Source organism: Ananas comosus, linkage group 22 (assembly GCF_001540865.1).
Source record: "Ananas comosus cultivar F153 linkage group 22, ASM154086v1, whole genome shotgun sequence".
NCBI lineage: Eukaryota > Viridiplantae > Streptophyta > Magnoliopsida > Poales > Bromeliaceae > Ananas > Ananas comosus.
Window position 1 is genome coordinate 7,087,787 of NC_033642.1, and position 15,815 is coordinate 7,103,601.

The 15,815-nt window shown below is 41.3% G+C and overlaps 2 protein-coding genes across 2 annotated transcripts; both read right to left on the bottom strand.

The window, feature by feature from the left end:
* LOC109727103 (probable LRR receptor-like serine/threonine-protein kinase At1g34110) lies at nucleotides 1,182-3,206 on the bottom strand. Its single transcript, XM_020257002.1, has one exon. It carries the CDS (start codon nucleotides 3,204-3,206, stop codon nucleotides 1,320-1,322), a length of 1,887 nt encoding a protein of 628 aa, XP_020112591.1. The 3' UTR covers nucleotides 1,182-1,319.
* LOC109726979 (probable methyltransferase PMT26) lies at nucleotides 6,972-12,674 on the bottom strand. The gene is made up of 8 exons (XM_020256810.1): nucleotides 11,047-12,674; nucleotides 10,795-10,944; nucleotides 9,716-9,986; nucleotides 9,109-9,219; nucleotides 8,852-9,026; nucleotides 8,048-8,320; nucleotides 7,497-7,691; nucleotides 6,972-7,404 (listed from the first exon to the last, which is right to left on the bottom strand). Exons 1-8 carry the CDS (start codon nucleotides 12,334-12,336, stop codon nucleotides 7,188-7,190), a joined length of 2,682 nt encoding a protein of 893 aa, XP_020112399.1. The 5' UTR covers nucleotides 12,337-12,674; the 3' UTR covers nucleotides 6,972-7,187.

Sequence of the window (15,815 nt, forward strand, 5' to 3'; positions counted from 1 at the left end):
ATATATATATATATATATATATATATATATATATATATGATTAATTGCTAAAAATAAAAAAATGTAGATGGAAAATAGAAAATTCTTAAAATTTAGACGACGAAAAGCTCACCAATGTATGTAATACTCTAATATTATATAGATTTAAATAAATCGCAAAAACTTATCATCCAATGTCATCACAGATTTTTTATTAAAAACGGCCTTCAAAATTAATACTCCAATTAAAAGTTCATTTTCCCTATGATTCAAGGCATAATGTCTTTCCCTCCTACTTTCACATATTGGGTGACCATTACTGCTTGAGAATAGCAGGTCATCCTTTTTGAGTTATAAATTTTATTCCTTCATTGATAAGAAATAAGTGACTAAGATTACAATGAAGTGTCCGAGCATTGCTCTCATTAGATATAGGGTAAACTTAAATATCACTACTATGATTTTACACTTTCTCACTTTAGTACCTTATAGTTTAAAGTGTATCAAGTTAGTGTTCTTTGGTTTTATTTTTATTTTTTCGTCAGCTTTTTCGTTAATATTTCGTTAAATTATATACAAAAAACTTCAGATATCCTATCTAGATTTATCGAATATTTGTTTTAGTACCTTTTAGTTTTAACTTTGTCACTGATGTAACGAAAAAAATTAGTGGAATCGATAATAGAAAGATAAAAATGAAACCATATGGCACTAAATTGATACACTTTAAAATCACAAGGTACTAAAGTGAAAAAGTGTGAAATCACTCGGGTGGCATTTGAAGTTTTTTCTTAGATTTTATATCATATCTTTTGCTCAAGAAAGTCTAGGCTTAATTCAAAACTTTCTATCAAATGAAATCGGGCTGATGGTTTGATAACTCTAAATTACGTCCTCGTCTAAGTGGAATAGTAGAATCGAATTTGTTGCCCTTATAAACAGATGCCTAAAGAGAAAATTTAAACTTTTCCTGATGACTTGGAAAATCTCCACTTGCAGAGTACTGCTGTAGATTCTTTGGAAATTTTAAAAATATTAAAATTATATCTGTATTAATGTTAAAAAAAATGTTCTATTTATTAATGTATATATTTTTAAAAGTTTATTAACATGTTAATAACTTACCAGGATAATATTTCAGAGAATCTAAAATATTTTCTATATTTTTAATACTATATTACTTTTATCAATCAAACAACTATAGAATTTTGTTCCAAAGTCCTTGCTGATTGGGGTATATTTTTTACGAGATTCCAGACTTCCCAACCTCTGTCAGTCTGTCAGAATTTAAATCTCAAACTCACGCCCGCCAAAAACCACCACCACCACCGTCGTCCTCTTCACCCCTCCTTGCACGGTGGCAGCGGGTCGCCGCAGAGCCCGGCATTCCCTCTAAACCCCCCGGCTGGCAGCCGCGCCTTGTGCGGTGGTATCGGTCCTGTCAGCCGGTTGTCCGACACATCGAACACCTGCAGCCTTGGCATGTCGAGCAGCCCCTCCGGTATCCCCCCTTCGAGCCCGTCCCCTGCCATCCTCAACTCCGTCAACGACGCCATCTTCGCCATCGTCCCTGGTATCCGCCCCCCCAGTTCCGGGTTTCCTGACACCGCGAACCTCTCCGCCGACCCCATCGCCGCCAATTCCCCGACGTCCTTGTCCACCCCTCCCGTAAACCTGTTCCTCGATAAATCCAGCGTCGTGTAGTGCCCCAATGCGTCACTCGTGGCCTTCACGAGCACTGGCCGGATCGGGCCGTAGAGCTTGTTGTCCGACAGGTCGAGCTCCATGAGCCTTGCGAGGTTCTTGAAGCTCTCGGGGATTGCGGACCGGAGCTCGTTGTGCGAGAGGTTGAGGGTGGCGAGCCCTGTCATGTTTCCGACCCACGGCGGTAACTCGCCGGACAATTTGTTGCTCGAGAGGTCGAGGACGCCGAGTGAGGGCATCGCGGCGAGCCATTCGGGCATCGGGCAGGAAACGCCGATCCCAGCGAGGTGTAGCTTGAACAGGCCCGGCATTTTGCCGAGCCAGCTCGGCAAAGTGGGTTGATTGATTGGATTGAAGGAGAGGTCGAGCAATTGGAGACTCGGGAGGCCGGCGATCTCATCGGGGATCGGGCCGGTGAGGTTGTTCCTCGAGAGGTCCAGAATTTGTAACCGAGCTAAATTGCTGATGCCGGCGGGGATTTTTCCGGTGAACCTGTTGTTGCTGAAGAAGAGGGTGTTGAGCGAGGAGAGGCTCCGAATCGACTCCGGTATCTTTCCGGTGAGCTCATTGCCTGATAGAAACCACCGCTGCATGCTCCGGAGATCGCCAATTGACGGCGGGAGGATTCCGGAGAGGCGGTTGCTCGAGAGCCGGCAGAATTGGAGGGACACCATCTTGGTGAAGGAATGTGGGATGGCGCCGGCGAGGCGGTTCTCGGAGAGATCGAGAATGGCGAGTTTGATGAGGTTGCCGATGGACTTCGGTATGCTGCCGGAGATTCGGTTCTTTGAGAGGTCGAGGTAGGTGAGGTTCCGGAGATTTCCGATCTCCATCGGAATTTCGCCGGAGAGGTCGTTGCTCCGGAGGTCGAGTCTTTCGAGGGCCGAGAGTTTTCCGATGGACCGCGGGATCGCACCGGTGAATTGATTTTCGTAGAGGGTGAGGAACGTGAAGGCGGGCGAGGCAAAAATGGAAGGTGGAATCGCGCCGGAGAGGCGGTTGTCGTTCAGGAGGAGGAATTCAAGGCGGCGGAGGCCGGAGAAGGACGAGGGGATCGGGCCGGTGAGGCCGTTGCCGAAGAGGTAGAGATCAGTCAATAAGGAGAGGCGGCCGAGGGACGGCGGGAGCGGTCCGGTGAGTTTGATGAGGTTGGTGAGGCCGAGAATTCGGAGGCCGGTGAGGTTGCCGAGGGCCGGGGGGAGGGTGCCGGCAAGGGTCGCGACGCCGTAGTCGAGCGCGACGCCTGATAGGGTGAGGTTGGAGACACGGCCGCCAGCGCCTGCTGGGTCGCAGGAGACACCGTACCATCCAGCGCAGCATTCGGCAGCGGCATCAGCTGCGGACGGGTCCCAGGTGCGGAGGAGGCCCCGGGGGTCGGCGGTTATGGCGGCTTTGAATGCGAGAAGTGCCGCGCGGTCCGCGGGGTGGCACGACGCACTACATTGCAGCGAAAAGCAGAAGCAGAAGAGGGAGAGGAGGTTGAATTGGATGGAGAAGATGCAGGGAATGAAATTGTTCCCCATGAAAGTTGCTGCGAGTGTTAAACGTTTAGTAGTTTCTATAGAAGTAGAGTTGGGTGAGAGGATATTCTTTCTTGTATGAGGTAAGGGGAGCAAATTTAATTGGTAAAAATGCGTTGTTAGGAAGTGTTTTATACGGAATGGTGATAATAATGCGTGTGTTTGTGAGAATCGATGCTCCTCCACGTTTTGAACTTTTGAACTGAAGGCATGCGCTATAGCTGGCCAACATCCATTGAGTAATCATTTCAATTTTTTTGAAAGTCGAAGAGCAACTTTTTCTTGATTTTATTGCAACGAGCGCACAAACAGAACCGACAAAAAGCGATTGCAAAGGAGACAAATCAAAGAAATAGTAAGATAAAATTAAACACAAGGATCTACATGAAAAAAATTTTTGTTAGGAAAAAATCATGGGTAAAAAAAAAAGAGAAATTCACTATGAAAAAAGAAGTACAATAATTTTGGAGATTTTAATTCGATGTATCATCAGCAAAGAAAGAATAAGTGGCTGATTTTTGGGTGAGTGTTACCGAAATGCCTTCATCCCTTTCCAGACTTAGCTTTCAGATTAGGACTGAATGACTTGGGCAACCTTTACCATTCTTAACCTCAGAAAAGATCTAAGACTAAAGTCGCTCTCCTTGCCTCTAGAGCAAAAAATATGAAAGAAGGTGCTTAAACAAATTTTAATTCATTGCATCGCCTCTGAGGGCTCCACAAATATTCATTTTTTCTTCATAATTTTTTTGTAAATATTTGTTGTACTGTGAAACTAACGGTGAATCAAGCGCACAAAATCGAACTCAATAACAAAATTTCAAGGTACATCTAACAGATTTAAAAAATGAACATGATTGAGATGGTTAGATGATGAGGAATAAAATAGATGGTCCGAGGGTGCTGGGTCCTCTTGGATGTTTTCTTTGAGACACACATCATGTGGAGGCATGGGGTAATGGAATAAAGGGCTCTCTTTTGTGTTTTTGTTTACACAAATTTGGTCTAGTTTGTGTACAACGGAGCAGTGGAGCCCAAATGAAAGATGTGGGTTGGTACTTATTATTTTATATTATTTTCTTTAGGGAAAACTTCAAATACCTCCCGTGGTTTCGAACTTCCTCATTTTAGTACCATGTAGTTTAAAGTGTATTAAGTTAGTACCCTGTGGTTTCGCACTTTCTCACTTTAGTACTCTGCGGTTTAAAATGTATTAAGTTAGTACTCTGTGGTTTCATTTTTGTATCAAGTTAGTGTCCTGTGGTTTTTTTTTTTTCTTTTTATTATCCATCTTGAGATTTTTTTTTGTTAAATCAGTGACAAAGTTAAAACTAAAAGCTACTAAAATGTATATACGATAAAACTAGGTGGGGTATCTAAAGTTTTTTATATATAATTTAACAAAATATTAAACCACAGGGTACTAAAGTGAAAAAGTGCGAAACCACAGGGTACTAAAGTGAAAAAGTGCGAAACCACTGAATACTAACTTGATACACTTTAAACCATAGGGTACTAAAGTGAGAAAGTGTGCGAAACTACATAGAGGGTATTTGAAGTTTTCCCTTTTCTTTATGGCTTTTAGTTACTCTGCTGGATAAATCTGGTTCATCATTAGCATGGGATAATTATTGGTGGCAAAGTAGAGATAGGAGAAAGATTCAAAAGGAATTTTGAATTGGTAAAGATGTTATGAGAGATTTGAATGATCAGAAGAGCTTCTTATTATTAAACTAACTAGAATATAAAACATTTGCAGAATAGGAATATAGGACAGAGAGGAGATAGGATGTTAACCATCAAAACTTTGAATCATTTTAGCAAAACTCTTTACTAACTCATTCGCAACTTAAATTTGTTGTGCTCTGAGAGAGTTTACCACAAGTTTAATGGAATAAAATAAAATAAATTATTACTGCAAAGGCTATTTATGAGTTGTTTCCTATCAAATAGATCTTTTAAGTAATATGGCATAAGAATCGGTCCTAAACCCTTAATTTCGAGAGATCAGAGTTTAATCTTTCCATCCATCATTTGATAACATAATCTTTCATCGGTTATCATCTTTCATTACTTCTTCTACTGGTGCACACGGTACAATTCATCTGTCTTTCACCGTGCACGCGAGCATAAATATTAAGACTATTTCTGAGTTACTTACTGTTAGATTTATGCTATCGCTTAAAGGATGACAAAGAATATTTCAGCTATGTACCTCAGAGCATGCCTAATAACACAAATCTTTTTTCTTGTCATCATTGGAGGAACTGAGACAAAAGTTTTAGAAACTCTCGGGCCAACTCCTCAGGCACTTTGATAATTATAGGTATCAATGATCTCCATAAGTACTCCACTGTTCAATTGGGGTCCATTGCTTTGCTGTACACAGGACCAAACATTGCAAGAAAAGCCAGAAGAAAAGACAAAAGCAAGCCTTTTCCATCCCTTGTGCACTTATCATCCCCATCACCCTTAATTTATTCCTACATCTTAGGTCCAAAGTGTCAGCATTAAAATCTGTATTGAACAAAATACCCAAGGGGATCCACCACACTCACACTTGAGAGAGAGAGAGAGTCTATTGAGTTGTTATGTTATTTGGGGACAATTTCACGACATTCTTACAATTATGACAACTCATAATAGAGTTGAGCTTCTGTGCTTTTAAAAGGCACATAAGCTCAACATGTTTGCAATTTTTAGCCGTCGGATCAACTCAAGATTCGTGAGCATTAGTAAAGAAAACTTAATGAGATACATTGTTAATAGTGTTACATGAAACTCCGCCAGTTAAAAAGTCACGAGTACAAATACTCATATGCTTTTAAAAGCACGGGAGCTCAAATCCTCATAATATAAGGATTAGAATTTGAAAGTCGGCATAAGTTGATAAGTTATTCAAAATAAAAACAGTCTAGTATGATTGTAAGAATAAAGTTCGATCTTTACTCTTTAAAAGGACTTGATATTCATACTTTGATAGGACAGCATATTTCACCTATAAGGTGATTAATCTTATCCGAAAAAATGACTTTAAGGCTAAATATAGTAGTATCCAATTCGTGACATTTAATCACATTCCTCATTTACCAAATGCACATGCTTCTAATTAAATTATGGAGATGCATCAAATAAGAAATTCATACAACCAAATAGGACTATAACAGCAAAGATGATGCCATGACACCAGAAAATGAGGTCGGTCATATTCTCAATTTGGTAGTTGTTATCTCATAATTCATACCACATTCCAATACCACTCATTTTGGAAAGCTAAGATTGAACTGTTGAGACCAAATAAAAGTGCATTGAGAATCTGAGATCTGAGGGAGAATACTAGCATTGAAACATAAGGATTTTGCCTACTGATATTCACTCGGCAACTTCGAACGAAAAAAAAAAAAAGGAAAACAGAAAAAATAAATAAATTTTCTCTTCCAATGCCCGACCTAAGTGAGCCCTTGCATACTACAGATGTTTTGAAACATTGTGTTTTTGTTTGTTCTTCTGTTGTCCTTTTTTGTTACTTGTAATTTCCTTCTTGTTAATCTATTTTCATTAGAGCCCTACTGACCTTTACCTAACAACGAACATCATTTCAATTACTCGCATAATGTTGAATAAAATATGCATAGAGAAAAATTGAAGTTCGGATGGAATTTCTGCCCAAAAAACCAATATATTAATATGCAACAAACAAAATTCATTACTCATTACTTTCACAAGTATTTAACAAAATAATAACGAATGGAGGAAGCTGCGTGAAGATTAGATTTAGAAGATTCTGTCATGCTAAAGAATCGACATTAAATTAGGATTAATATTTGAGTGCAAACAATTGATTTCTAAGTATAGAAACTATGGTCTACAAGTTTTCAAGAAATAAATTCAAGAATTAAAAAAAAATCAATTATTTGTGAAAACTAGCAATAAATGCTGCAAAAGACTGGTTAAATAAAAAAATCATAAACATGTAACCTTTGATCACGACCTCTCTGCAAACTGCTCAGGCCGCCAATCCCCCTTCTCCGCACAAATTATACCTTCTTGATCTTTGGAGAAGGTCAATTGTACTTCCCAGTGAAGCGACTTCAAGATATCCGCCACCTCGCTCACAGTAGCGGACTCATCGCGGATAATAATTTTGCCACCCGGCCTCACAATCCTATCGACCTCCACCACAATAGGCACAATCGCACATCTAAAATTGGACAACCGAAGAACTCTTCTTAATTACACGAACAATAATCAAAGGTTGAAAAAGAAATTTGAAAAGAGAATTTACCCACTCACCTCTTTTTTATGTTTGAGAACAGGTGATCAGCATGCAAGAGGTCATAAGTCCTAGGATAGGTGCTAAAAGATTCGCACCAGTCATGATAAATACCAAAGAGGCCCCTCTCATAGATGATTGGTAGTGTATCTGGAGCATCGATGTTCACCACATTCATGACCCAAACTTTAAGATCCTTAAGTGCAGCAGCAAACCTGAAATAGTTCTTGTGAATTAACATATGAAAGCAGTAAATAGCACGAGGGATCCTTGACCTTCTAGCATAGTTTTAGTCTGATCCTCAATGTTTCAATTGTTACAATTAGGTTTGGGACCTGTGCATTTCATTGCAATCCAAACCTCTCCATTCCATCAAATTCCTCAATTAAATTGGACAGATTTCCACGCATTCATCATCAAACTGCTACGATTGAAGAGGTTAAGCTTGCATAAAATGCAACAGTTAGTGGTTTAAATAGAAACCTAACAAAATGGCTTCGAGGGACCCCTAGTTAGATTCCGAAGAAAAGAAGTGTTTTTATGAGTCTAAAGCATAGAAGCAGTATTTTACCCGCCATAGATAGCTCTCATGTCCATAACATTTCTCACTTTTGACCAGTTAATGCCAAAGCCACTGAGGTAGGACTTAGTTACTACTTGTTTCCAGTGTTCATGATCTGCCGTGAAATCATCAGGAGCAGGTTTTCCATAGATTCCAATCTGAGAGCTGTTTAGCCAGAAGGGTGGGACTCGCAGCCTTCTTGGCCATTCCTCGGGCCACCTTGAGCCCCGCTCAGGTGCATCAACTGGCACTCGGTGCAAGCAAGTCTTCAAAGGGATGTACCTGCCAATAGAAAGAAAAATAAAGAAAGAAGTTAGAGCGAGACTTACGTATCGTGAACAGTGATCATAGAGATGTCCTATATCTACTTCGTTCGTAAGCTATAAAAATATTTTATGCTTCAGAGGTGGAGTGAAACTGTAAAATATTGATGTTATCTTGTAACTTATTGCGAATTAGTTCACATTAATTTCAGCTCCACAATCTACCATCTTCGGTAAAAACAAGTAACAATAAGATGAGGTCTAGTGTAAGGATGATCATTAAGTATACACTCACTTTTTGTCCAAACGGTTTTATCTGACCAAATAAAAAGAGTTAGCAATTCATACATACGCCATGCGTTAAAAAGGCCACGTACTATACAGGAAACAACATTTTAATGCAAATATATGATAACAAGTTCATTTACTGATGAAACTACTCCAGAAACAAAAACGAAAGCTAAGTAGCAATGGTTGCCATTTTGACAAAATTACTTGTTGAAATGAAATGTGATAGTATGACCCTGTACTGGTAATTGTTGGAACTCACCAAGCTGCATTTGGATCATCATCTTCATCACACATCGGAGGGTTCTGATGCTTTCTGGTCTTGTAGCAGTCATTAGTAGTAGGTTTACGGTAGAAGGCATCAGCAATACCATTCAATCTGTCCTTTCTAATGGTGACAAGATTCCAACACATGGAGCTGGTAATAGACATCATGACTGGAAAATAGGAAATAAGATGCTATAACCTCAGTCATATCAAATCAGATTCACATTAGGAGATTTGACTAATAGACCCTACCCTTCCAGATTTGAACATCTTCCTCAAGTTTCTGATACACAGGCGTTTCTGACCAAATGAAAAACCCTCCTGGGCGTAAAACACGGTTTATTTCCAAAAGAAGAGTGCCACCTACAACAGAGTTGCATTCTCATATTAATTGTCGAAGCATACAAAAGGCACCATCATCGAAACTGAAAATTGATTATCTAGAATGCAAGTTTTAAGACCATTAGGGGTCCCTAATCTTTTAACATAGTTTCATTTGGCCCTCTACCTTTAAATTATTACATTTGTCTCCCTAATCTTTCCACTCCTTTACAACCAATCTTTCTCTGTTAAAAGAAAAGAAGATGCCTACTTAATTGCAACTAACTGCCAAGCATGTAATTTTCAGATTTCTCATCTTTTGTGTTAGGGTAGGTTTTTCTTACATGACAGGTACTGATAATTACAAGGTGATTATGTGGATTATCTGTCTCGTTTAACACAGAAATTTAACCGAAAGGAAATGGTTGCAACAGACTACTAAGGTTAGGCAACCAATTGCGGCACTTTCAATGTTGAGGACCAACTGAAAATATATTAAAATTAAAGGACTCCTAGTGAAATATAACCAGATAACTACCATCTGAATGCCACGGGACACGGCAGCGTGCACAATGCACCAGATCGAAAACCTTGCTGGGAAATGGAAGGCGTTGAGAACCCATCACGGCAGATATTGCTGGGATTCCCCGCTCTAATGCAAATTGAACTTGAGCTTCATGTTCATCTTTTGGAGCGAAGGACATTGCAAGAACATCTCTCTCGAAGAGATAACCGCCAAAGCTGGCAACCCCACAGCCTACATCTAGTATCACCCTAGTGTGCTTTCCCCAGGCAAGACCATGAACAGACTACAAAATAAGCCAAAGATGTTTCAAGTAAACTAAAGTGTAGTTGCCGATACCCAAGAAAAAAAAAATCAAGCTTGCCGATCTTTTGCAATTAAGATAAAATAGTATGACAAAAGAAAAAAGAAAACAACTTTGGAGTATGATTGTCTGCTCTTAAAATTGGAAGGAACATAAAGAATGTTTCATAGAGGTTAATGTTTCAAGCTACGAATTGATTGATGATAAGCCAACAGTGTTTTGATGTGCTCCGCACCAACTTTCAGACATTTGTATCTTTCTCCTCTAGATCATGTCTCCATCAGTACGATATTTTTTGGGGTTACAACCACCCAAATAGCTTTGTTTCTTTCAAACAATCCCTCTTTTTCCAGATTCCACTTGTCCTAGGATTCCATTTAGAATTAACATCAGGGAAGCAGTTGGCTGTAAACTTTCTAGGAGTTTTCTCAAATATGATTGGAAATTTTAGAAGCCCGCTTTGCTGTTAAACTCACAGCACCACAAGTAGTTGTTAATGTCATTTCGGAAGCTTCTTTTTTTAGCTCTTGAATTCTCATTTTAAATGTAAAGGACAAGCTTCGTCAACTTCCACAACTTTCTTGATTAACCTTTACATGAATTCTTTTCTGTAACCTAAATAACTCGAAAGAAGGAACTACATTATTAGAACAATAAAACAGATCAGAATAAAGTACCTTAAATGAAGAAATTAAGTTCTAGAGTTGTGAGAAATCCAGCTGTCCTACTTATTAGAACAAAGATTACGGAACCTCAAAGAAAAGCAGATTGGTTATAAAAGGATCCACACCTGCTGAAGAAAATCAATGTAATGCAGAGCCCCATGAATGAATTGCGTCCCCCCTCCTGGGAAAGAAAGGTACTCTCCTGTAACTTTTACCCAATTTTGGTGCCCCTTCACCTCCGCGAGCTTTGTATAAGGTACATTATTGTACCAAATCTAAAGAAGTATGTTAAAAGGCATAAATCAATACGATGCTATGTTCATAACTAACTAATGTGCATAAAACCAATTCAATTTCAAAAATTTGGTATAGTTCACCCTGTCTCTGCTCTGTGGCCACTCAATAGACCTCCGATAACCCTTTGGAAGCGGCACGAGGCATGTCGGGCTCTCCTCAGGGCAGTGCCGCTCGCGGTGCTCGTAGTGCCTGTAGCTGTGGATCTTCTTAAGGGCCTTCTTGTTATCGAGGCAAGGGATATAATCAGCACCAGCAGAGACATTACACATCTTCCACTCGAGATCAAACGAACCCCCCGCATTCTCCACTGAACCGTCTCCGCCGTCCGATTGCAGCTCCTCCTCTTTCCTCCGCTCCTTCTCGTTCTCCGACTGGTCAGCCTGAGTCGCCCACGGCCTATTCTCGCCATCCCTTTCGCGCTCGTTCCGCACCTCCAAATCGCCTCCATTCGAATCAGGGAGCCTCTCCGCCTCACTCTGCTGCTGGCCTTCCTCGTCACCGCCGTTACGGTTCTTGCCGCCTACCTCCTCTGTCATCTCTTCAGATTGAACCTGGCCCTCATTATCATCTCCCTCCGCATTCGACTTCTCCGACTCCTCCTCGATCTCTCGTCGGTCCGAATTGACCACCTGCTCGATCTTCTCTTCCGACCCCGCCGAATTCTCCTGCGTCTCCTCCTGCTGCAATTCTTGGTGCGCTTCCTCGCCGGCGTTCGTCGGGAGCTGCTCGTCGTGCTCCCGCTGCATCTCCTCGTGCCGCCGCTGCTCCTCCTCCTCCTCCTCCCGCCGCCGCTGGCTCTCCTCCTCCACTCCCCCATCCAAATTCCCCTCCTCCACCTTGCTTTCCCGCTCCTTCTCGCTCTCACCCGCCTCCTCTCTCCGCTCCTCTTGATTCCTCTCCCCATTGCTTCCCGCCTCCCCCGCCTCCGTCGAACCCTCGCCCCCTTCCGAACCCTTGCCCCCTTCCTCCCCACCTCCGGAGGCCGCGGCAATGGCGGAGGCGGCGCCCGATTTCTCCCCCGCTTTCCGATCCTTCTCGCCCTCGTCGCCGCTCGCCGCCGCGGTCTCAAGCTTCTCCGATTTCGCCCCTTCCTTGTCATCGTCCTCCTCCTCCTCCTCCTCCATCGCTGGGGTCGTCTCCTTCCTCAGACCCCGAGACGGAGTCGAAGAGGAGGAGAAGGACGAGCGAGAGTGGCGAGTTAGGGCTTGGGAGGGAGTAATCGAGGACGAGGTGAGCATCCACACCCCCGCGATACACAGCGCGACGAAGACGACGGTGGCGACGTAGTACGACGACGACGACGAAGAAGAAGAAGAGGACGAAGGGAACGAGCGCTTCCCCCCTCGCGAGCTCCTCCCAAACCCCGCCATTAATGGCCACGCGGTAAGCTTTTTGCAACTACGATCTAGTTCATCGTTCGAACAACACTAGCACGCTAGTATAAAGGACCGGAGTACGACTAAATTGCAAATCCAGTCCCCAACCTTTTCCAACGATTCACTTTGGTCCTCAAATACTTTTTTAAGTTTTATTTCCTTTTTTCTGCCCCTAAGATAATGAGTTTAAAAACTTTTCAGAGACCGATATGAAACATGGTATAAGTATAGGGACTGGTAGTGCAATTTGTCCGATGAGAGGAGGGGTTGTAAATTGTAATGGAAAGGTTCCGAGGAGGGGTGATAAGAGAGATCCCCGCGCGGCGGGGGCGCGCTGGGGAGGACACGGGGTGCGCGGAGAGGGGTAGGGGTTGAGATCCAAAATTTTGGCGGGGAGGCGCGAAGCGGTCTGTGGGGCCCACTACTTTACAGGTTCGCAGACCGTCGCTGTCTTCCCGTCAGTTTTTTTCGGGTGCTTGAAAATGCGGACGGACAGCCAGCCATACCATACGACTATACGAGCTGGTATTTAATATGGCAGTTGCATTAAAAAAAAAAAAATTACATTATTAAAAAATAGTTTTAGCTGGTATTTAATATGGCAGTTGCATTAAAAAAAAAAAAATTACATTATTAAAAAATAGTTTTAGCTGGTATTTAATATGGCAGTTGCATTAAAAAAAAAAAAATTACATTATTAAAAAATAGTTTTAGCTGGTATTTAATATGGCAGTTGCATTAAAAAAAAAAAAATTACATTATTAAAAAATAGTTTTAGCTGGTATTTAATATGGCAGTTGCATTAAAAAAAAAAAAATTACATTATTAAAAAATAGTTTTAGCTGGTATTTAATATGGCAGTTGCATTAAAAAAAAAAAAATTACATTATTAAAAAATAGTTTTAGCTGGTATTTAATATGGCAGTTGTATTATTTTATTTATACCTTAAGTTAATTAATTATTTTTAAAAATATATATCGTAAAATTTCAAAAAAAAAATTACGGTAAAATAAGTGCATTTTAGAGGTACAGTTTAGTTTGTTGAGATGCCTCTATCAACATTCTAGATTTTTTTTTTTTCCTTGCCCTAAAAGTTAAACTCAAAAGAGAAATTATCATAAAAAAAAACAGAAAAAAAGGTAGACCCTATACAAGACAAAATTGAATAAAATAATTAAAATGACTGATCCGTCGGCAATAAAAATTTATTACGTTCAAGTCATCAGTCCAAAATATTTAAATTTAATTATTATTATTATAGTTTAGAGTCTCTTATATACTCAATTATAATTCCGTTCTTATCCGATGTGAGACTATCGTTTAGGCTCTAACGTCTTCGTCAGCTCAATCACATATACTGTCTAAGATGATCAAACGATGTAAGGCCCAACTCACACTTTCAGCTGATAAATCGGTTCTAATACTAAATATAACTACCCAATCCGCTAACAATTATAACTCGTTGAGCTCAAATCACCGGCCATAAATGTTTAAGCCCACTTATTATTACTAGCTTTCATAGTTTTATATATTTCATTATAATTTCATTTCCATCCAATGTAAGATTATGGGGATATCATAATAAACGAGTTTTTAGTTAAAAAAAAATGATAAAACTAATAGATGAATTATAAATTATAGTCAAAGAAAAACTGGAGTGCACATATGATACTTATGTTTTACATGTACAGTTAGTATTGCTAAGTAATGTTAGAAATGCACCTATTTTATGTACATCTAGAGCACAGTGCCAGGACTTAGAAATTTTCTCCAATATTTTTCTTTACAAACACTCAAACTCCAAAGCAGATATCTGTCAAAGGTTTTGTCTAAATCTTCTAGAAGCATCTCTACGGGTCTCGAGACTAATGATGCGGGAACCGAAAAGTCTCTTAAAGTTTCTATGTTTCTAGAAAGTGTATTTATTAGGACTCTTGGGAGCTCATATTCTCTCCTTTTGGCTTGAAGTTTCATGCCACTTGGCATCTTTCTATTTACTTTATGGGCGACGAGTGGCTTTTATATAGATATGGCCTCCATCCCCTCAACTCAAAATCCTCATTTGTAATCCACTTCAAGAGTAATAGAAGAGCTTTCTTCATCTCTCTCTTTTATTCTTAGTCTAGGGTGAGTAGGTTCTAACTTAGCAAGTAGAGAGGTAGGCTTGCTCACTTCGCGAAAGAACGCGAGCGCCAGGTTGGTTAAACAAGCGATTTAGCTTAAGTCCATGACAGTTGGTATCAGAGCGAGTTCGTTGTTGGGGAGCCATGTCCACATCGGAAGCTACCGTCGATAACATTGTGCCTCAGCCCAGGGCGACCAAGCGTGGTAAGAGCAAGGAGCTACGAACTCTGGAGAAAAGGTCAGCCTCACTTGAAGACCGCATGAGTATGTTGAAGGATTCTGTTGCTAAAGTGGACGAGCACTACTCCATCCTAACCCGCCATATGGGGATGATGGAGGACAGGTTGCATGTCATAGAGGATAGCATTGCGGCTGTCATGGCCACGTTTCTAAGCAGCTCAAGCAGTTCCGCCATGACCTCAGTTGTCATGACGATGATAAGAAAGCGCTGATCGAGGAGATCGTCTCTCGCAGCGACGAGGTAGATGACTTCAAGATGAGGGTGGCGATCCTTAAAAAGGCAGTTGTTGTAGTATCGAGACGCAGAAGAAGTACACCCCAAAGATCCGTGTCCCTGAACCCCAATGCTTCAAGGGCACACGCGATAAGAAGAAGATCGATAATTTCCTATGGCACATGGAACACTACCTCAAGGTGCTACGGTTGGAGGACGAAGACGGCAAGGTCCAAAGTGCTTCCATAGACCTCGCTGACGATGCGATGCTATGGTGGCGACGTCATTCCGCAGAGGCCGCGAAGGGCCAATGCAAACTAAACACTTGGGAGGACTTCGTGCGTGAGCTAAAGACACGGTTCTACTCAGAGCACGTCGAGTACCTGGCATGGAGGCAACTTCGACGGCTCAAGGTTTAGGGTTTAGGATTTAGGGCACATGGGAACCCTCAAGGAGTACATCAAAGAGTACTCTAAGCTGATGCGTGTCATCACTAGCACGGCTGAGGAGGACAAACTATTCTTCTTCCTTGACGATCTCCAACCATAAACTAATAAGGAGCTCGTGGCGAGAGACATCAAGGACGTGAGCTCCGCTATTGCTTTGGCAGAGAAGCTGCCGGAGTATGAGAAGCTGGACTTCACTTGTGGCAAACCACCCAAGGCAGGCAAGGCCAAAGGCAGGGGAGAAAAAAGAAAAAGATCTCTTTTTATCCTACGGTTGGAGAACGTCAAGGAAATGATCATTAGGCCAAGAGATCATCTTTCTCTCTTGGCCCTTGTGATGTCCTACGGTTGGAGAACGTCAAGGAAATGATCATTGGGCCAAGAGATCGTCTTTCTCTCTTGGCCCTTGTGACATCACAAGGGCCAAGAGATCGTCTTTCTCTCTTGT